Source organism: Alexandromys fortis, unplaced genomic scaffold, assembly GCF_014885135.2.
Source record: "Alexandromys fortis isolate MF-2015 unplaced genomic scaffold, M_Fortis_MF-2015_v1.1 scaffold_159, whole genome shotgun sequence".
NCBI classification, from domain to species: domain Eukaryota; kingdom Metazoa; phylum Chordata; class Mammalia; order Rodentia; family Cricetidae; genus Alexandromys; species Alexandromys fortis.
This window is the reverse complement of record NW_026068031.1, coordinates 3,148,959-3,170,730: the sequence shown is the minus strand read 5'-3', so window position 1 is coordinate 3,170,730 and position 21,772 is coordinate 3,148,959. Positions and strand designations below refer to the sequence as shown.

General features: G+C 49.9%; 1 protein-coding gene across 6 annotated transcripts in view; it reads left to right on the top strand.

The window, feature by feature from the left end:
- The window catches only part of Ltbp2 (latent transforming growth factor beta binding protein 2), an 87,050-nt gene that overhangs the window by 33,662 nt on the left and 31,616 nt on the right, over positions 1–21,772 (top strand). For all 6 annotated transcript variants that reach the window (XM_050164627.1, XM_050164623.1, XM_050164624.1 and 3 more), the window contains exons 4-9: positions 7,196–7,386; positions 8,316–8,486; positions 8,925–9,131; positions 9,790–10,076; positions 10,636–10,738; positions 20,857–20,931. In XM_050164627.1, coding sequence (XP_050020584.1) covers positions 7,196–7,386; positions 8,316–8,486; positions 8,925–9,131; positions 9,790–10,076; positions 10,636–10,738; positions 20,857–20,931 — 1,034 coding nt within the window. The remainder of the gene's footprint in view (positions 1–7,195; positions 7,387–8,315; positions 8,487–8,924; positions 9,132–9,789; positions 10,077–10,635; positions 10,739–20,856; positions 20,932–21,772) is intronic.

Sequence of the window (21,772 nt, the reverse complement as noted above, 5' to 3'; positions counted from 1 at the left end):
TGCAGCAACAGGTGTTGGTCCCCCACCTAAGAGCTGCCCACTGAGAAAACTGCCCCTGAGTGTCTATCATAAGTCCCTGGAGGCATGGCAAGGGGCCATCTGATCCTGGTGCAGGTGTGAGGACTGCCTGGCCATCCAGTGGGGGACTGGATAACAATCTGCCAGACTTGCCCTTTGGGCCTTTTGAGGTTCCAGATCCTCTGGAAGCAGGAGCCAGTGGGGAGGATCTAGGGATGCTGACCTACAAGGAACTGTGCCTGCAGTCGGGAAGCAGAATATTTTGACCATCTCCTCTCTGTCGCTTTCTCTTGACCCCTCCTCTGGCATCACCAGTGGCGTAGCCTCTTCTGATTTGCCTCTAAGCTAGGCCATGTTCCCTGCCCGCCCCGCTCCAAGGCCTTTCTGTATTCTCCCCTCATTCTTACGTTTCTCAACATGTTTAGGTATCAGAGCATGTGGGAGTCTCAAGAAATACCACGAGCTACCAGGGCAGTTTATCCCATGATGGTAATTAGCTAGAAACAGTTTTATCAGCAGAAGCTAAGACGATCGCCTGTGTGTCTATGAAAAAGAAAAAGCCCACACACCAAAAAAACAAAAAGCCCGAACCCACCCAGCTTTAGGCACACACACACACACACACACACACACACACACACACACACACACATGCCCATGGAAAGAGTGAACTGGACTACTGAGTGAAGCGTGACGATCTGTTGCCGCATTTTTCCGTTGATATTAATTTATTGCTTGTTCATTTGTTCAACCGTGCACTAGCGGACAAGTGGCAGCAGGCGCCGGAGGCTGGAGGATTTATGGAATGCAACTTAAAACTGAGGCCATGTAGCTCATTAGCAGATTTTCCCCCTTCAGTCAGGAGGTGTTTGCAGAGTTGGGCCTGAGCTCAGCAGGGGTCCCTGAGAGATCAGCTCCCCTCCCTCCTCCTCGCCCTCCCCCGCCCCACCCCACTGTGGCTGCAGCACTGACTAGCCTCTTGGGTTTCTGCCAACTTGAGGCATTAACCACACACCATGCTACAAAAGCAGAGCCCTGCTACCCATTTCTCTTGGGTTGCAACCTGGGCTCTTAACCTGCAACCCCAGCATTTGAGAACTGGAGACTGGAGAGTCAGAAGTTCAAGATCATCCTTAGCAACGTAACAAGTTCAAGGTCAGCCTGGACACGTGAGTCTCAGCTTCCAAAAAACAGAGCACGTTCCCAAACCAGACGCCGACGTGCAAGCCTCTGTTAGGGATTTTCTCCATCTCTACTTCTGAAATAGCTCTAGAAGCCATACCTTCTTCTTGGTCCCATCCTTGGTCACTCACAGCCCAGACCACAGCCAAAGCCTTCTATCTGGCCTCTAGCCCTCCCCTCTCTACCACTACCATTAGTGCCTTGAGACTAATCTTGGCTCGCCTCACCTTTGCTGAGTGCCAGTCACTTGGCCCAGTGTCCAGTGGATCCAAGAGGAAAGAAAGTGTTTGTCATCCTTGGGACCCATGATAGGCAGGTATAAATGTTTAAAAAAAGCCGGGTGGTGGCACATGCCTTTAATTGCAGTACTTGGGAGGCAGAGGCAGGCAGATCTCCATAGTGAGTTTGAGGCCAGCTTGGTCTACAAGAGTTAGTTTCCAGGACAGGCTCCAAAGCTACAGAGGAAACCCCGTCTCAAAAAACACAAACAAACACACAAAAAAGATTTACTTGATTTCTGTGCATGAGCGCGCGCACACGTACACACACACATCTGCAGGTGCCTGAGGAGACCAGAAGACTGTGTGGGATTCCCTGGAGCTGGAGTTACATGTGGTCATGAGTCACCTGGTATGACTGTTAGGACAGAGCTCAAGTCCTCTGAAAGAGAGCCAGCATGCATTTTTGACCACTGAGCCATCTCTCCAGCCCTGTAAGTACTTCCTGAATGCCTAAAGGGGGGTGTTATAGGCCCCCAAAATATGGATTCAAGCCTGTTCTATGTCTCTCAAAGCCTCAGTGTCCTCATGTGTAAAATGGAAAGAATCAGCAAAGGAGAGGGGATTCAGGATGAAGTGAACCTGGTTTAGTAACCTGGCTTCTGTGCATCATGAATTCTGCAACCTTCCACAGTCGCGAACCTTTCATACATCTCGGTTTGTTTTGTTGTCTTGTTTGTTTGTAGGGATTGTGTGTATACACTGGGGACCAGGTTATAGAGAGGCCCACATGAGAGGGTGCGTATGATGGATATCACTGGTACAGAGAGTAAAGTGGTCAATAAACCTTCATATCAGGGGGCTGGAGGGATGGCTCAAGGGTTAAGATCACTGGCTCCTCTTCCAGAGAACCCACGTTCATTCCCAGCACCCATACGGCAGCTCACAACTGTCTGTAACTCTAGTTCCAGAGGATTTGACACCCTCACACCAATGCACATAACATAAATTAGCTGGGTGGTGGTGGTGCACGCCTTTAATCCCAGCACTCGGGAGGCAGAGGCAGGCGGATCTCTGTGAGTTCGAGGCCAGCCTGGTCTACAAGAGCTAGTTCCAGGACAGGAACCAAAAGCTACGGAGAAAAAAAAATTAAAATAAAACAAAACAAAAAGCCTTCATACCAGGTGACCTGAGTTCCCACTTCCTGTTCCTCCCACATAAGCAGCCACTATTATTAATTTCCCAGGTTTCCTTCTAAGATTACTTTGTGTATATGCACAACATGCATCCATATTTTCAGTGGTTTTTTTTACAACTTTACATGCCCCTTATACCAGAAGTCAGCAAACTTTTTCCATAAAAGGCCATATGGTAAATATTTTCAGCTTCCTGTGACATATGGCTTCTGCAGCTACCCAGTCGGGCTGCTGAGGAGCAAGAGCAGCCGTAGACAGTGAATGGCCGCACTCCAGGGACGCTTTATTTATGGAAACTTACATTTGAATTTTATATCACTTTCTCATGTCAAGAAACAGTCTTTTAACTGTTTTTCCAGCTGTTTAAAAATGTAAAGACCATTGTTAGGTCACAGCCTGTACAAAACAGCCGGGAGATTGGATTTGGGCTGTTTTGTTGCCACATTTCAATATGTCTTGGAGAGTGTTCCTTCCTGATACGAAAGAGCTGTTAAGACACCTGGCTCCATGCTGCGGCCATCTCTGCTTTAACCGCTCCTCTACTGGAGGCCACTCAGTTGCTTCTATTCCGTAAAAACATATTTATTGCTAGTTCAAAACAATGCTGCTCTGGAAAGCGTATGTTTGCATCATTCTAGACATGAACACATGTATTTGGACTGGTCCTTTAGAGTGAAGAAGTGGTCCAAGGAGAGAGGGAAGCAGGGTAGGACAGTAGAGACAGTCAAGCAGGGACATAAGTCCCCAGGAAATCAAGCTTTGTTTGAGGATGGAGTGTTCAAAATTGTTTTACCTTGAGAGAAAGGGGCTGTGGCCTCCCGTTGGGCGCAGTCATCAGCTGTGTACTCACAATGAGGAGACCCTCTCAGGTAGTTCCCATTGGCCAAAAACGGGACTGGGAAATCACAGTTAAGTGATTGGCCACCACCCTTACAGTTCAGGGGAAGCAGCAGCCTCCATAGGGGCAGGAAAGCAGCAGCCCCGCGAAGCAGGTTCATCCGCACCCCAGCCTCAGAGGTGGACCGTAGGACTCAAAGTCTTCCCACACTGTGCCAAAAGAGCCGGCACCATCAGGCCGCTCTCTGAGAGCTCTCTCAGCTCAGGTCCTGCCAGCAACAGCTGAGAGTGTCTGTTTCTTTCTCAACAACACGCATGTTATTAAACTTTGGGAGTTTGGCTAGTCTGGTAGATTAAAACATGCTGTGGCGGGGTCGTTTTTCATTTGTCCGTCTCCTAAGCAGAAAGGCTGAGCGTTTTTACATCACTGGAGCCTTAGTGTGGGGAGCAGGGTCTGAAGACACCCTGCACATTTCACTGAGTGGCCTCGTTATATGCCCGCAGGTCCCAACCATCTGATGTGGGAACACTTTTCTCATTAAGCTTGTTGAAAGATTTCCAGCATTAGCAGTCAGAAGGTTCTCTTGGCAGATCCAGGGGCACCCCTGGTACCAGCCTGTGGCAGACTTTCCATTGTCTGTGAAATGATAAAGAAAATAAAGTATTGGTCGTGAGATTTTCATAAAGTTAAGCCTATGCAAATATTGATGTTTAGAACTGAAAGTCTTTTCCTTATGAAGTTATGGTGGTGATGATCAGTATGCATTCCTGCGTGTGTTAGCATCATATCCATCCATGCTGGTTGATTTTGTTGTTGTTGTTCAAAATACCTGACAGGATACCCCAGACTCTATCTTGTTAGGACACAGAATCCAGCAGGAAGAAAGGGGGTAGGATCTGACAGGTGCAGAGAGCCCTAAGACCAGGCTGGCTTCCACTGGCGTTTGGGCTGACACAGAACACAGGCTCTGGAGTCAGGGTGGCCCATCTGGAATCCCAGTGTCTTGGTTTAGTGATTATATCATGTTGGGTGAGTCTTTAGCCCCTCTCAGCTTCCCTGTTCACATGGCCTCACACCCACCATGGTCCAGATGTTGTGTATACAGTGGCTCATGCCACTGTCAAAATGCTAGAGTATTTACAATAGAGGCCGTCCAATAACAAACACGCAGAAGAGCTGCTCAAGTTTATGAGACAAACAATTCAGACGGTTGTCAAAGAACAAGCAACAAATACATCCATGAGCAACATTTCAACATCAGAAGTTTTTTTTTTTTTTTTTTTTTTTTTTAGAAGGGAGGGCTGGAGAAATGGCTCAGCTGTTAAGAGCACAGACTGTGCTTACAGAGGGCACAAGTTCAGTTCCCAGCACCACAGCTGCCAGTCACCTGTAACTTCAGCCCCAGGGGATATGATGGCTCTGGTCTCAGCAGGCAACTATACTCACCTGGATATGCCCATACAGAGCCACACACCTATACAACACACAAAAACAATGTTTTGTTGTTGGTTTTTGAGGTAGGGATTCACTCTGTAGACCAGGCTGGCCTTGAGCTCACAGAGATCCACCTGCCTCTGCCTCCTGAGTGCTGGGGTTAAAGGCATGTGCCACCACCACCTGACACAAGATAATTTCTTTAATTAAAATTTTAAAAGGAGAGAAAAGCAACATCGAAGTGCCATTATTATGCTTATTCAATTAATGTATTACAAAACTTAACAATAAAGCTGGGAGTAATAGGCAGTGCATGCCTGTAATCCCAGTTCTCAAAAGGAAAAATATAATTATGAGGCTAGCCTGAGCTACACAACAAACTCTCAATAATGACGATGAGGACAACAATAATTACTGTTATAGGCTATGCTAGCGAGTGTGTGCTCTGTGTGGTACACTTATGGGCTTTATTAAGTTTTAAACCCACTTTTAAATCTTAGCTGATACATAAGACTCATAAAATTATGTATATTAGTGGGGTTCTATGTAAGGTTTGATACATGTATACACTGTGACACTTACATGCTTTGATGTAAGGCACCAAAATATATTAAAGCTGAAGATGTTTGTAATCTTTGATAGTCTTGGTAGCCTGAGGAACTGAGTCAATCCTAATGTCATAACTGTTCTCAAAATGTTTATTATTCAAAGCTTTTCAAACACACAAATTACAATGGCTAAATAGAAGTTGTTATTAAAAACTTCAAGGGCTGGGGAAATGGTTCAGCGGCTGAAGGGCTTACTAACACAAGAGAGAGAAGCTGAGTTCAATCCCAAGCATCGCGCGGGAACAAGGCCAGGTATGGGCTCACACACCTGCAGTTCCAGCCCTAGGGAGGCGGAGACGGAGCTCCCGGTCCTGCTCATCATCATCATTACCATCTACACGTGTGCGTTTGCTCTGCCTGGTACACTGGGCTCCCTGGACCCACGCTAGCCCGGCTGGTGAGCGCTAGGCTCAGTGAGAGAACCTATCAGAAGAGTGAGGTGTAAAGTAACTGAGGAAGCCGCCCAGTGTCAAACTCCGACCGCCGCACACATTCGCACACGTGTGCATACGCACCTGCACACATTTATTTATTTGCTTGTGTGGGGGCATGGTGTGCACGTGGCGACCAGAGGACAACTTGTAGCGGTCTGTTCTCCCACCACGTGTGTTGCAGGAATCGAACTTAGGTGGGCAGGCTTGGTGGCAGGTGCCTTTGCCCACGGAGCCATCTCCCGGCCCTAAAGGACTATTTTAACAGGAGAAAATATGTCACACATGGGAGATTTTCCACAGGGAAACCAGCCATCTGAAAATGCCATAGGAGTATGTCTCTCAAGCTATGATTCAGGTCAACTACCACAGGCCAGGGAAAATGATAAATAAGGAGGAAATGTGTGATTTTATAAAATAGAGCATAATGGTAAGTAAAAATATTGTACCTACAGCTGACGATAATCTTATAAAATCATATATGTGAGCAAAGGTTGGAAAAATAGGCAAATGTATCTACTGTGTTAGGATGGAAGATGATGAATTCTTTTTTCTCTTTGAATATGGTTGTTCCATCGTTTTTATATTAATTAATTAATTAATTGGGAGATTATCCTAGGCTCTGCCCCTGAATGACCTAAGCATGTGTATTTGATGCTCACCAATTCCATTGGTAATTTACATAGAGGGTTATCAAGGGAAGTGGCTGGGCCGGGTGTGGGGAGGCACCTGTCATCCCAGCACTGGGGAGGCAAGAGGACAGTGAACTTGAGGCTGGCCCTGGACAAGCTTCAAAGAAAAACTTTTTAAATAGGACTAGACATGTAACAGTGATAGAGTGCTTGCCTAGCATGCACATATTCCTGGGATTTATCTTCTGCACTGTGGATAAAAATAGCAGGGTTTTGGCACACACCATGGTTTTGGTGCTGGGTTGACCCTTGAGTGGCCAAAGACTCCCAGAATGCCAGAGCCACACAGGACAGTCTGATGCTTCATGTTGTAGCCAAAGGTCCCGAGGCCCAGAGAGGCTGGGTTTTCTAAATATTCCAATAGGGGTAGGTCCTCCTCCTTAGAAGCCTGGCCACCCTTGGTTTTTATCTGGGCACTTATACATCCAAGAGTCAGCCGTGTATGCGTGGGGGGAAGGCATTCTTCAATGGAGAGCATTCTTCTCGTGTAAGTGCTGGGCTGAGGGCGGTCAGATGATGGAGGGCCGAGACATGCTGCTCCTGGAATGCAAACCCCCAGGCCATGGTCATCTCCACAGGACCCTGAATGGCCTCAGCCAGACCTGGCCCTTACAGCAGCACATAGGGCTGTCCAGGACTGTCCGGCGTTATCCAGCCACCGGGGCCAACGGCCAGCTGACTTCCAACGCCTTGCCTTCGGGACCAGGACTGGAGCTGAGAGATAGCATCCAACCGGGATCCCACGTGAACCGCCTCTCACCCTCCTGGGGTAAGGTCGCCCTGTGTCTGGACCTAGGAGAACAGAGCATCTAAATCTGACCCATTCTTCCCCCACCGCTGCTCACCCTCAAAGGACACCACTGTCACTTTGTCCTTCGCTTTTTTCAGCCGAGTTCTTTCAGCCGACCGACAAACAGCGTTGGTGCACTTGCTTTGTGCCAAGTTCCAGAGTGTCAGACTAATCCATCTGAACCCTAGGACTTTGACGGCAGTCTGCCGTCTCCTGCTCTGTCATCTCTGCCTGCCTTTGCTTCCTCCACATCCGGCTGGGGGCCTCAATTCCCTGACTCATGCATTTCCACATTATCCTTTCTGTAAACGCCAGTCCTGGACCAGCGCAGCCAGCTGCTGCTTCTTCCAGGAAACCCCCACCACACACACACCGCCATGGTCTGCAGCCCTCACTTCCTCCATGATGTTTTGCTGGCATCCTCACCCCCTGCTAATGAAGCTCGCAACCGAATCTCCCAAACCTGATTCTAGCCATGCCTCAGGCCTTCTCTGCCTCTATATCCTCTAGGGAACCCCTTCTCTGTCCGTCGGAGCTATGTTGCCCTCCCTGCCCTTGTGCCCAAGGCTTGAGGCTGCACTTTTTGACTGTGTAATGAGGGTGCCTGGATATCGCTCCACCTTGGTCCAACCGTGAAATGAAATATCCGGTAGACGTGTGGGAACTGCCCTGCAGCTTTGAGCAGCTCCTCTCGTCGCAGTACATATCAGTGTGCACACGGCACGAGCTTGGTGGGGGGCATCTCTGGGCACTTCTTGGCACCCTCGGCCTACCGTGACTACAGGCCTGTTGTCCGGGTCTCAGCAGGTGCTGTAGGATGCTCTCTCACACGAAGGGCCTTTTGCACCAGGCTTGGAGATCAGGGTTATGCTCTGGCTCCATCCAGGACCCAAGCCCTCTCTCTGCAGGGCTGAACCTCACCGAGAAAATCAAGAAGATCAAGGTGGTCTTCACTCCCACCATCTGCAAGCAGACCTGTGCCCGCGGGCGCTGTGCCAACAGCTGCGAGAAGGGCGACACCACCACCCTGTACAGCCAGGGTGGCCATGGGCATGACCCCAAGTCTGGCTTCCGTATCTGTGAGTCCCCTTCCCACAGATGGTCTAGGCGTGGTGGGGGTGGTGGGGGTGGGGCTGCCTCTTGGGGACTCCTTGGTGTGGAACCTCTTGTCCTGTAGCTCTGTTGGTTGTTATCTATCACGGCAGTGAGTGAATGTTATCCCAGCTCTGTCCCAGCCTGGCTGTGTGACTCCAGGCAAGTCACACAACCTCTCTGAGTCCAAGTTGCTTTGATAGGGAAGAACCAAGCCCCTGCCTGTGCTCTAGGTTACTTTAACGGGCAGGAGAGACACGAGGAGGCTTCTCTAAAAGGCTAGTTATTCGTTGTTTATTTTTACTCCAGGGCTTCAAGGAAAGCCCCCACATTTCAAGGGGTTCTACACCCTCCAAGCCCCCACCTCCCTGCTTACTTGTCACCAGCTGGAGGTCAGCTGTCAGTTACCTAGACTGTCATTGCAGATTTCTGCCAGATCCCCTGCCTGAATGGAGGACGCTGCATTGGTCGGGACGAGTGCTGGTGCCCAGCCAACTCCACGGGGAAGTTCTGCCATCTGCCTGCCCCACAGCCTGACAGGGAGCGTCCAGGGAGAGGCTCCCACCACAGAGCCCTGCTGGAAGGGCCCTTGAAGCAATCCACCTTCATGTTGCCCCTCTCCAACCAGCTCGGTGAGTGCCAGCAGTGTGAGGGCAGCCAGCCTGTGAGGCGCAGCAGGTAGAGCGTGTGCTGCCACCGTCGCTATGCTGGGTGGGTACCAGTCTCCATGGCATCCCCTACACGTCTGCCTCCCATCGCGGTTCCTCCGTGTGTGTGCCCTGCGCTGGGGAAGACAGCGCAGCTTATAACCAGCCTGGGCAATAGAGGGGGGAAGGGGTCGGGGTAGAATTCTACATGTATTTCATTTCCCTGCCTTCGGTTAATACATGACAAATTCAAGGTACAAACACACAGGATTCTCTAGGAGTTGGGAAGGGCTCTGACCCCAGAGTGCCTATGAAGGCTGTGTGTTGGGATGACCCCCAGGAATTCACTGACCGTGACTTGTCTGTGGTCCAGTGGTACTCAGGGCTGCACACAGCCACAGAGGAGGTATCAGAAAGAACTGTGTAGCTTTCATTGCAGAGCCTTCCACGGAGGAGTTACCACTTCCTCCCGTCTGGGGCGGGGCATTGTTCCTGTTCCACAAGACAGGCAAAAAAAAAAAAAAAAAAAAGGGGGGGGGGCTTTTGGAGACTCACACAGTCTGGAGTGTGACTGCCCGACCTAGGTCAGAAAAATGAGGTAGTGGCCTGCGTCTTGGCTCTGACCCCCAGCCCTTCTGCCTAGCCTCTGTGAACCCCTCGTTGGTGAAGGTGCATATTCAACACCCGCCCGAGGCCTCTGTGCAGATCCACCAGGTGGCACGGGTCCGGGGTGAGGTGGATCCTGTGCTGAGCGAGAACAGTGTGGAGACCAGAGCCTCTCATCGGTCCCCTGCCAGCCCAAGCCACAGCCACTGGGCCAGCAACAGCATACCCGCTCAGGCTGGAGAGGCCCCTCGGCCACCGCCCCCAGTGCTGTCCAGACATCAGGGACTTCTAGGCCGGTGTTACCTGAGCACCGTGAACGGACAGGTGAGGACAAAGCTTCCATCTCAGCTCTTCAGGTGTCCAGGACAGCTATGGCTCCCCAGCCTATAGTTTTCCCTTTCTTCTTCGTTCCATTTCCCATTGGGTGAAGGCACAGCACAAAAGTACCTGAGTGGGTTGGGGATGCAGTTCAGTCGGTAGAGTGCTGGTCTCATATGCGGAAGGCCCGCAGTTTGATCCCTAGCAGCACATACACCAGGCCTGGTGGTGCAGGCCTGTAATCCCAGCACTTAGGAGTCAGAGGCAGAAGGATCAAAAGCTTAAGGCAATCCTGGGCTCCATAGTGAATTCAAGGCCAGCCTAAGCTATGGAGTCTCTGTCTAAACGGGGGAGGGTGCTGAATGTGGAGAGGCCGGGTCTCCCCCCTGAGCCACCACAGAAGGGGGCCACAGGAGTCCCTTGTAGAGGAGCTGTCACTGGTACCTGCTGTCTAAGGCCACCTAGAGTTTGGACTCAAAAAATACTGGCTTTCTGTGAGCTGAGGCTAGGACCCTTGGCTCGCGACGGCAGCTGTCACAGGAGGTGTCTATGGTCTCTCTTCCAGTGTGCTAACCCTCTGGTGGAGCTGACTTCTCAGGAGGACTGCTGTGGCAGTGTGGGGACCTTCTGGGGGGTGACCTCATGTACTCCATGCCCACCCAGACCAGGTGAGTACTGGTGCCAAGGTGGAGGGCTAGGGGGAAGCGCTCCATCCCCACACCTCAGCAAGGCCAGGCAATATTTCCATATGTACCTCAAGGAGCCACTCAGCCCCTCCGCCCAGCAACTGGGTCTGTGCTCAATCAGACAGTCTCTGTGGGGATTTCACTTTTACAGATTATATAGGAATCCAGACAGTGATGGGCCCTTCCACCTTGTCACATATACCCACGCATCGGCCCCAGGAACCTAGAATGTCTCCCTCCTTTCTCCGAGGGCCTTAGGCCTCCTCCGCCCCTCCTGGACCAAAGTTGAGTGCCTGCCTGAAAATGCCCTTGACCATAGGGTATGAGAGCCCCAGTTCCTTGTTCCCTTTTGGATGATTGATTAAAACTCAACACATACTCACTCATTTATTTGTTCATTCAGCAGATATGGGGCTGGATGCCTGTTTGTTTGTTCAAGACAGGGTTTCTCTGTGTAGCCCTGGCTGTCCTGGAACTCACTCTATAGACCAGGCTGGCCTTGAACCCAGAGATTCACCTACCTCTGCTTCCCCAGAGCTGGGACCATGCCAGGCTTAGCTGGATATCTCTTACGTGCCAGGCACTGAGGATTCAGTCAGCAAAAAGTCACTGACACTGCTCTTAGAGGTCTTATTCTGTGGTCTGGAGGGATGATCAGGTGCCTGTACCTAAGTACGGCATCTGCCTACTCAACCTGTCTCCCCCCCCCCCCCAGGCCTCATTCCTGGGCCTGGGTCTGGGTCTGGCGTGTGTTCTTACCTGTCACCAGTCAGCTCTGTGAGCTGGTTTTGTGGGGGGCCTGGAGCACAGCCCAAAGGTGGGAGGAGCAGGGATGTCCCCAGCTTCAGACTCAACAGTGCCACGGTGACTACATCTTCCACACTAAATGTGAGTGCAGATGGTTTCCCAGTACGGTGTGTTTCTGCAAAACCGCGAACGGTGGTATTCAGCTCAGACTTCAGCATTCAACACATGTCAGGAGCCAGTCCCTGCCCTGCTTGCTCATCTCTCTCTACCTGGGTCCCCTTCCTTGTGAAGTCTGGCCCCGAAGGGTAGTAGTGTCAGCCTTACAGGGTTGCTTTGGTTATTACATGAGAGGGACTACATGGTACATGTTATAGATGGTGCCCCATAGCTACAATTCTGTAACTGCAGACTCAACCAATTTCAGGTCGTCAAAAATATTTGAAATACAGGGTTGGTGAGATGGCTTAAGAGGTAGAGGCACCTGCCACTAAGCCTGACAACTTGTATTCAATCCTTCATGGTGAAGCCCACACGGTGGAAGAGCCGACTTCACGCTTGTCCTGTGACTTCCACACTGCCAGTGTGATGCTCACACACTCACGTGTATACACATACCCATACGCAAAAATAAATAAAGATGTAATAAATTTTAAAAAATGTTTAAAGGACCATCCAAGTTCCGAGAAGTAAAACTTGAATTTGCCTCTCGTGGAGTCCGATGCTGAACCCACACGAAATGAAGCGCTTGCTATGTGATCATGTGCTTTCATAGCCTCCCCCACGCTGTAATCCTGTGTCTATAGCAGTCACGTGAGTTCCGTTCACCTCACACCTCGTTTGCTGTATAGTCGGGTTTCTATTGAACACACAGGACTTTTTCTTGTCATAGTCCCTAAAACCTACACAGTGCTAATTTGCACATAATTTACACTGCATAAAATATTGTAATCAATCTAGAAGTGACTTAAAGTTACTGAGAGGATTCCCATAGGTTCTATACTAGGTCTTTTGTTGTTGTTTTTGTTTTGTTTTTCGAGACAGGGTTTCTCAGTAGTTTTGGACCCTGTCCTGGAACTAGCTCTTATAGACCAGGCTGGCCTCAAACTCACAAAGATCCGCCTGCCTCTGCCTCCCGAGTGCTGGGATTAAAGCTATGTGCCACCACCTCCCAGCTCAGCCTGCCTCTTCTCTTCAATGTCTTATCTACTGGTCATGAGATTTAAGCAGGATGCAGAGAGGCAGGCTGTAGGGATCGCTGTCATCAGTGAGAGAACCTTGGCCTGCTCCTCTTAGTAGGGGCTGGAGTGCACAGTGACCGTAATACCAGTTCTGAAAGACATCCTCACTTGGAAGGTGGGAATGAGTGAGGAGGCCAATGTTTGTGCTTCGGGGGCTGTTTGCCTGCCTATCTGCCCCACTCAAGGTCTGGGCTGTATGCTAGTCTTGTGAGTTTAGCCCACTGGTTGACCAAGGACCCTGATCCTAGTGGAGCTGGCTATCTTTGACCAGTCAGAGCCTGGACTTCAGCCCCAGTGGAGATGGGAGAAGATCTCTGGAGCAGTTGCGCTACATGTATGTGGCAGTGCAAAGCACAGGCTGAGCCTCCATATGCACACTTAAAGCTCAGCTCTTTTCCTCCATCCCTCAGGTGGTGCCCCAACCTTCTCCCACCCTCCCCAGTGTTTGGCACAGCTCAGCAAGCTGGGCAGCAGGGTACAGACCCTGGAATGGCAAACATTCCAGCATACTGAGCAAGAAATAACAAAGACCAGGGCAACGTAAACATTTCCAACACATGAAACTGCAGCAGCGCCCTGTTTGGGGAAGGGGCGGAACATTAGGGACCTTCTTTGTGCTGAGAGTTTGCCAAGACAACTAGCGCCACACCTTGCCCCCAGGGCTGGCAGGGCTGCCCCTTTAAGTGGCACAACAAGCAAGCTACTGCGCAAGCCCCGGAGAACAAAAGAAGCCGATGAAGGAGTTTGGGGCAATGCTTGGCCAGAAAAGCAGAGCTTCTGGATTCGAGAACATTCTCATCCTTTGCGGTTTTACTTTTATTTCTCCTCTGATAAAATGGGACTCTGTCTCTGAGGGGAAACTTTGTCTTCCCCAGCAGAGTCAAGTCATGATGGCAGCAAGAGAATGGGAAGCCTGGGACCCACATGACTCCATGACTTCTCCCAGGTCATATCGGTCTTTCAAGGCTCCATGCCTGACTGTGGAAGATAGTCACTGTAGAATGCTACTATTTCTTTTTCTTTAAGATTGATTTTTTTTTTATTATGTATACAGTGTTCTGTCTGCACGTATGCCAGTAGGCCAGAAAGGGGCACCAGATCTCATTATAGATGATAGAGAGCCACCATGTGGTTGCTGGGAATTGAACTCAGGACTTCTGGAAGAGCAGCCAGTGCTCTTAACCACTGAGCCATCTCTCCAGCCCCATGCTACTATTTCTAACATACAAAAGGACTGACTTGAAGTCACAATTCCAACAGCACAGACAATTCCCTTTTCTTCCCCAGGAATTTCAGAGCCCTATTCCTCAGGGAGATGGCTCCAGGAGTCAGCTTAAACCCACTGTGAGCCCCTCCTTTTGTCTCCTTCTGAGTGACTGATACAGCACGTCCCCCTGTGACCTCTGGGATTTAGCTCCAACCCTGCCTTCCTGACCCCTTGGGAGTTAGTACAAGGTCCCAGCCCAGAGTGTCTTCAGTGTCCTGCCAAAGTCTGGGAACACACCGCTCTCAAGAGGCACTTTGATTGAGGCCATATTTTTGACTTTCCATATAAGACAGACATCTGGGTTAACTGGAAAGTTGGCAGCTGCCTCATCAGGCTTGGCACTGGCTATGTCAACCCCAAGGCCCCTCTGCTGGAACAGGCGGGGCTGGCACCACTTGCAGTGGTGGGCTCCAGCTGTTTGCCACGAAAATGTCTTTCCATCTGCCTGGCCTGGGATGCATTTACCTCAGAACCCAGGCCCCCTCTCTGGTTCTCGGGGCACCAGGGACTCTGTCCCTCTGTCCTCCAGGAAAGACAGCATCTTGTGAACATTAATGCCGGCCACTTGCTGAACTGCCAGCTTACCTGATTGTCTCATTTAATTGGCACAAGCACAAGCTGGGGAACTTGAAGCCCGTGTAACAGATGGGGAAATGCAGCCCCGAGAAGGCTGAAGAACTCATCTATGATTGCAGAAAGTGAATGCGCTTAAAGCACGGTGTGTCTGGTCCTTATCATCCTGGGAAGACCTGGACCTGCTTGCGAGAAACACAACCTAGGGGACTAGACTGGGAAGGAGTATGCACGCCAGCCTCGTAGTCCATGAGTGACTTGTGCGTGAAGGATCTTGCCCATCAAAATTGGCAGGCAGGCCAGTTGGCAGCGTGTAACCCAGGCCTAAGTGTTAATGGAGGTATGCTCAAATAATTGCCCTAGACAGAAGGAGGGAGGCCGTTTCCGAGGGGTTCCAAGGAGAAAAAAAGTAAAAGGGTAGCTGTTTCTGGAAAGCAGAGCTCAGCTGGAAACTGAGAAAGGGTGCGTCTACTGCAAATGCCCGGCAATAAAACGCCCTGTGCCCAGAGGTACCAAGATCCTTCCTGCAAGTGCTACACCTATCGAGAACAGGTGTTCCAGAGGGGGAAAGCAGCTTGCCTTGAGAGGACAAGGGTCTATGTGAGTGGCTGAAGGTTCATCGCCAACTCACTGAAAAAAAAGCTCTGTCCCATAAGGAGTGTGATGGGGGTAGTTCTGTGACGTCAGTCCTGGGGAAAGTTGCATCTGTGAGGATTTGCGGAGGTTTGGGGCAGAGAGCCTTAGGACAAGTTACAGCAGCAATGACAGTATTGTCGGCGCCACCCTTAGCAGCTGTTTGTTTAGAGCATTTGGAAGGACTTCGCATTGCAGTGAATCTATATGATGCTTGCAGGTGTCATGGAATACCGTATCCATCGTTCAGAAGGACGTGACGCCTAAGTCCGTCTTTTCCTGATGCTTCTAGTGCTCTGTAATTCACTGTCTGTACATGGATTTCTGGAGCTCTGGCTTAGGTATTTAAAAGTTGGAGGACCTCAGCTTGGAGAATAGCTGTAATGGGGGAGGGTTTTTCTATTCTTCGGGACGTACGTTGAGACACTAGTCCCCTGTCCTAGAGAAATGGGATGTAAACTCCAGTCAAGCTGAGGAATTGTTATCTCTGGCTGGGTGGTGTTCTGAGAGCTTCTTCCAAAGGATTGGAAGCCGCCTGGGCATTGTGTCCCAAGCTTAGCTAGCTCCCGCCCTGCTTTGCAGGGGTGGGAATGTGATATGTGGCATCTCTGACCCACTCTAGGAAGGGCTGGAGCATGGGTGACTAGGTAGACTGGGTACCACTCTCCACCTCGCTATTTGTAGTGATGATGACCCTCAGACCTCTCCAAGGAAACAGATGGGGTCATCTTTGAAGGGATTGTCCATTCTCATTGAGGGGGTCATGGCACTGGACCAAAGAGGGAGTCCACATCGTGGACAGTGTGATCATTGCTAGGATGTAATGGCTGCTGTGTTCAGGGTCTCACAGGCTTAGAGTTTGCTTCAATTCCACAAGAAAGAGCTTGGTATCTTCCTTATCAGCTGCTTCCTGTTGCTGTAATAAAACACTGTGATCAAGAGCAGCTGAAGGGGAAAGGAAGGAAGAGGAGAAGGGAGGGAGAGAAGTTAGGAAGGATGGAGGGAGGGAAAGAGAGAAGGAGGAAAGAAAGAAGGGTATGGCAGGGGAAGGAAGAGGGAACTAACTCCTGGGATTGAGCCAATTTTGAATATCTTTCCGACAGCCATTGTTTCAGCAAAGCGTGTCTCTGCGGCATCCCTACAAACTAATTTCCACCCCCTCTTCTACAGCTGAACTACAGGCCAAAAGAGAGGAGGAACAGTGCTCCGAATTGGAGCCAATCCAGGAATTCATTGTGTGTCTGGCTGTCCTGGCTACCATGTGCTCTCACACCGTTTCTCCCAGAGGAGTGGAGTTGCCCTCCAGCACACCCAGGTGCCTGAGGTGTGCAAACCCGGAGCAAGCCTCCAGCCAGCTCAGAAGCCCAAGCTTGGCCTTCCAGGCTAAATATGAGTCTATTCTTTGGGGAAGCGATGCATCAGGCACCCTCCATAGTTCCCTGCTGTGGGCACCTGTCATCACAGGCCAACATTGGCATTGTGTAAATAGCCCTATGGCCAGACATGTCTCCACTGTCTCCTCCCAGCTCTGCTGGGGAATCAGGGCCAAAACTGTCTCCGCAATTAGTTTGTCTTTGTTGAGGACTCCTTGGGGGGTCCCAGGAGCTGAGGGATGGAATGAGCAGGGCAAGGCAGACTACAGTCATGGGTGCTCTGTTCTTCTGCCCCATCTGTGAGTAGCAGGAAGCACAGGGGATGGGTAAACGCAAGGGCAGTGACCAGAAATGCCCAGAGCCACGTGGCCGTGTTCTTTATCTGAGCCCTTACCCACATCTGCCCTACATGGTTCAGATGTTTAGAGTTCAGGTTGATCCTGACTGGGCCCTTCAGAGAGATTTCGGTTTTGTCAGGTGTCAGACTACTGACTGTGAGAACACTGAAGGCTCTGTGTCCTTAGCATGTTCACCTGAGTCACATCGTAGCCACCTTCCGTGTTTATTTATTTTTATATGTCTGTGTGTTTTATCCACTTGTATGTCTGTGCACGTCTGTGCACTGCCTGCATGCAGTAAGTACCTGGGGAGGCCAGAAGAAGGTGTTGAATCCCTAGGGCTGGAGTTACAAACGCTTCTATGGCCTCCCTATCAGTGCTGAGCATTGAAGCTGGGTCTTCTGCAAGAACAGCAGATGCTCTTAACCTCTGAGCCACCTCTCCGGCCACCTTCTCTTTCTAGATCTTCTGATCACAGAGCCTCTTCCTCCTCTGACCTGGTGCAGTTTTTCACACTTCCCTCCTCTCCTCACAGCCTCCTCCTCTCCTTCCTTTCCTCTTCTTTCTCTCTCTGTCTCTCTGTGTGTCTCTGTCTCCCTGTGTCTCTGTCTCTCTGTGTGTCTCTGTCTCTCTGTGTGTCTCTGTGTCTCTGTCTCTGTCTCTGTCTCCCTCTGGCCTTTGTGGCAGAAGTCTGCTTTCGACCCTGACTCAGCTCTTGCCAGTCTCCTTACCTCCCTGAGCTGTGCTTTCCTGCTCGACTGTTGAGATAGACAGAGAGGACGGCGTGGCCCAGTGTCCTCGCTGCTCAGCCATCATGCAAACGCTCACTTGGCGTTACTCCTCAGCCCTGGCAGCCACTCTGAATTATTCTTTCCCAGCTTCTGCTCTTCGCAATGTCTGCTGTCGGCATCCAATCCGCCAGTCTTCTGACTTCTCCTGACAATGTCCTTTCATTTGCCCCTCCCTTCTGTCCTCAGGACATACCATCAGGCCCCAGGCCAGGGACATGTATGTCCCCAGCTTCGGTCCCATCGTTCTGTCTCACTCTGTGTGTCAGAATCCACGTTTAGTCTGAGTAGTGTCCTAGTCCAGAGTTTCAGCTTCATGCGAAACTTCAGAGAAGATGGGTCAAGTCATTGAAAAATTAGAACCTCAATTTATATTTTTTTAGTAGTAAAGAAAGCATTAAGCTTTACTGGTTTGTGTATATCCGTACTTGATCTGTCCACATGTCACACTGACACGTGTCTTGCTTGGCATGCAATGTGTCCTGGGGTGGGGTTTCCAGGCAACTGACACTTCATGTGTCTGAGTTTGTCATGTTACAATTACTGTGGTTCCGATTGCTCTGCTTCCTGGACTTGTATGTTGCCTGACATTGACTTCATCAGTCTTGCCTGCAAGTATGTCTGTATGCAGGAGTCAGATCCCCTGGAACTGGAGTTAAAGACAGCTGTGAGGCATCATGTGGGGTACTGGGAATTGAACCCAGGTCCTCTGGAAGGGCAATCAGTGCTTTTAACCTCTGGGCCACCTCTCCAGCCCCCTAAATCGGTCTTGACAGAGCAGAGGAATGATTCTGAAAATGACTGCTAAGAACCTGTGGTCCCGAGAAACTAGTAGTGACACAATCACAGGCAGTCCTGAGAAGCACAGCACTGTCACTCTGTGCAGTGACATCTTATCAGCCAGAGCACAGGGAAAGAGTCATGGCCTATCATACGTGACGACATGGAGAGCAAAAGCTAACTGGCTAAGAGGACTATGTGAGATGCAAAACTGTTTTGGCTCTCATTGATAACAAACCTCGCCCTAAGTACCGTGAGATGTGGCTAATAAGTAACAGCTGTGCACTCAGAAAAACATTTTCCGGCCAGGCACGCCTGGTAGCTCACTAGGATTCCTAGCACTGGGAGTCTGAAGCAGGTGGGGATAGAGAGTGGAATCTGCACTCCACAGTGAGACCCTGTTTTTAAAAAAAATCAAAGGAATGGGGCAAGAGGAGTTGGGACTTTAGTGCTAAGTACAAGGCCCTGAGTTCTGTCTCCTCAAACTTGGCTGTACAAGTGAATGGAGGCATTGATCCTGCTTCCTCTTCTTCTTGAGAAAGAGAGGATCTTGCTGTGTAGACTAGAGTGGCCTTGAACTCACAGAGATCTGCCTGCCTCTGCCTCCTAATTACGGTGTGAACCACCATGCCCAGCAAAACTGCATTATTTTTTTAAAATTATGTTTAGTTACGTCTTTGTGTGTCTATGTGCTGGTATATGCGCCCGAGTGGACGGAAGAGGCCGTAGAGGGCGCTGGATGCCCTGGGACCAGAGAATCAGTTCTCTGCTTCATGTGGCTCCTCGGGACTGAACTCAGGTTGCGGGTTGGGTGGCAAGTGTGTTGAGCCACTGAATCATCTCCTCGTCTCTCTTCTTAGCTCAGGAATTATCAGCTCAAGTTCTCCCTCCCTCCACCTCCCTCTCTCATCAGTGCTGGGGATCAAACCCAAGAGGTGACCACACTCACTGGGCTGTCACTTTAAAACAATGCTTTTCCTTTTGTTATTTAGTATCAAGAGGGGCTTTCTGTCTCTGTGACATAAGGGGGATGTTGTGAAATCAAAGCAGGATGTGTGTTAGCATCAAAATACTGATATCATTTCCTTGTTGGCCAATCTGCATTCAGATGCCTCCTGTGTATCTATAATGGTTTCCAAATAAAAAGTTAATAACACAAAAAAATATATTTGACAATATGTTATATTGCAAAATGTGAATGTGGTAGAGTGTATTCTGCATATAATATTATAGCTATATATGTGGTATAAACTCAGACAAAATTTTTTTTTAGTATTTAAAAAAACAAATTATTTTTGTTATGCGAGATGGAGTCTTGTACTCTGTCTCAGGCTGGCTTTGAGCTTGAACTTCGGCCTCCTGGGTGCTGGGATTATGGGTATAAGGCATCCCTTCAGTTTCTAAAAATATTTTCTTACTGAAATATAAATGTATATATTGTACACAATATGATATTTTGAAATGAGAATACATTGTACATTAGTTAGCCTCAAAAAAAAAAAAACAAGGTGGAAAGCAATCAAAGAAGACAGTCAACATTGACTTCCGTCCTGTGCATGTGCCTACACGGACATACACCCCCCTGCATCACACCCATATGAACAAGTACATATGCCACACATACATACGCACAGACACAAAATATGTGTATCACTTTGCGTTGATATGCGTGCTAATAGGCTCAATTGTTTTTTGTGTTTATTTGGGGGAAGGGTGAGACTGCTTAAAATCTCCTAGTGATCCTCAAGTATGTAATGCCTTGTTATTAGTTAGACAGTATTTCTCCCTTCTGCAATTCATAACTCTAATTCCTTTGTTTGTTTTGTATGTGTTCATACTCATACATGATGTGTCTGTGTGGTGTGTTCCTGCCACGGCATGCAGATGTGGACGTCAGAGGGCCACTGTGGGAGTTGCTTCTCTCGGGCCAACCTGTGGGTTCCAGGACTTGAACTCAGGTTGTCAGACTTGGCATCAAGCACTTTCACCTGATGAATCATCTTACCTGTCTTGAAATTCACACCATTAGACTCCCAGCTCCCAAACCGCTTCCGTAGTTTTCCCCCACTGCCTCCCCCCAACTCCCGATACCTGTCATTTCCCTCTTTGAGTCTGTAAGTTTTCCTTTTTCAGATTCCACACCAATAATGTGATCAGGCTGGGCTTGTCTTTGTGTGCCTGGTACATTTCACTCAATATTGTCTTTTAAAAAAAAAATCAAGATGGGCTAGGAGGATCAAGCAAGGTGGAACAGCTGTCCAGGGAGATGCTTGGAGGAACTCCCCTGAGACATCCAGACTGTGACCACTGGGTAGATGAATTCAAAGACCCTCCCATGAGACCTGTCTATCTTCATTCCTCAGCCTCCCCAGTGATAGAAAATGGTCAGCTGGAGTGTCCCCAGGGGTACAAGAGACTGAACCTCAGCCACTGCCAAGGTAAGATGACCCCAGGGCTGGGTGAAGCGGAAGGGTGGGGGTGCGATTCCGCCTGCTAATGCTGGGGCGATGTGCACCCCAGGAAGGATGAGAACCTGCCACTGCCTAGGAGGCCTCTACTGGTCAGGGAACTGTGGAAGCGACTGTGGTCCTGGGGATCTCAGACCATCAGGTCTTACTTACTTGAGGGTGCTGAGAGATCCAGGGTGCTGGGGTCACCCATCCTTACCCACTTCTGTTTAACCCCTACCGGGAAACCCTACACATACACTCTCAGTTTTCCGGGACATTTCCACCACCATGAAGCCACAATGAATTGGTGGGGACCTCTGTAGGCTCCTCCCGTCAGAGCACAGCTAGGTGGTTGGGCCTCCTTCCCAGCTGCCTCAGCCTATAGCCAGGGACTGGGGTGGTGGTGGGGCACAGGCGGCATGGGTAGGTGAACCATGAAGCCTAATCCTGCCCCCATCTTGATGGCCTCGCTAATGTATCTATGGGCCAACTGAGGCAGGGATGGTCTGCTTTAGAGACCACAGAGGGACCAGACCTTGGGACAGAGGGAGGCCCCGAGTGAAGGCTCTGTTGATTTTGGAGCTGTATAGACCACTGACCTCCTGTGGTGACTGTCTCTAGGACTGGCAGGGTCAGTGGGAATTGGGGCCACTCCCCTTCAGAGGACTTCCAGCGATGGGGTAGAGAGCTGTTTGTGTGGCTTGAGGTAAAACAAACAGCTTGGCTTGGAGGTAATATTGTCGCAAATGCCCCTAAGGCCCCTTTCAGAAGTTTTCTCCCAGAGAGAGGGGCCTGCAGAAGCCTTAGTGGCTGTCCACCTGTGGGGTAC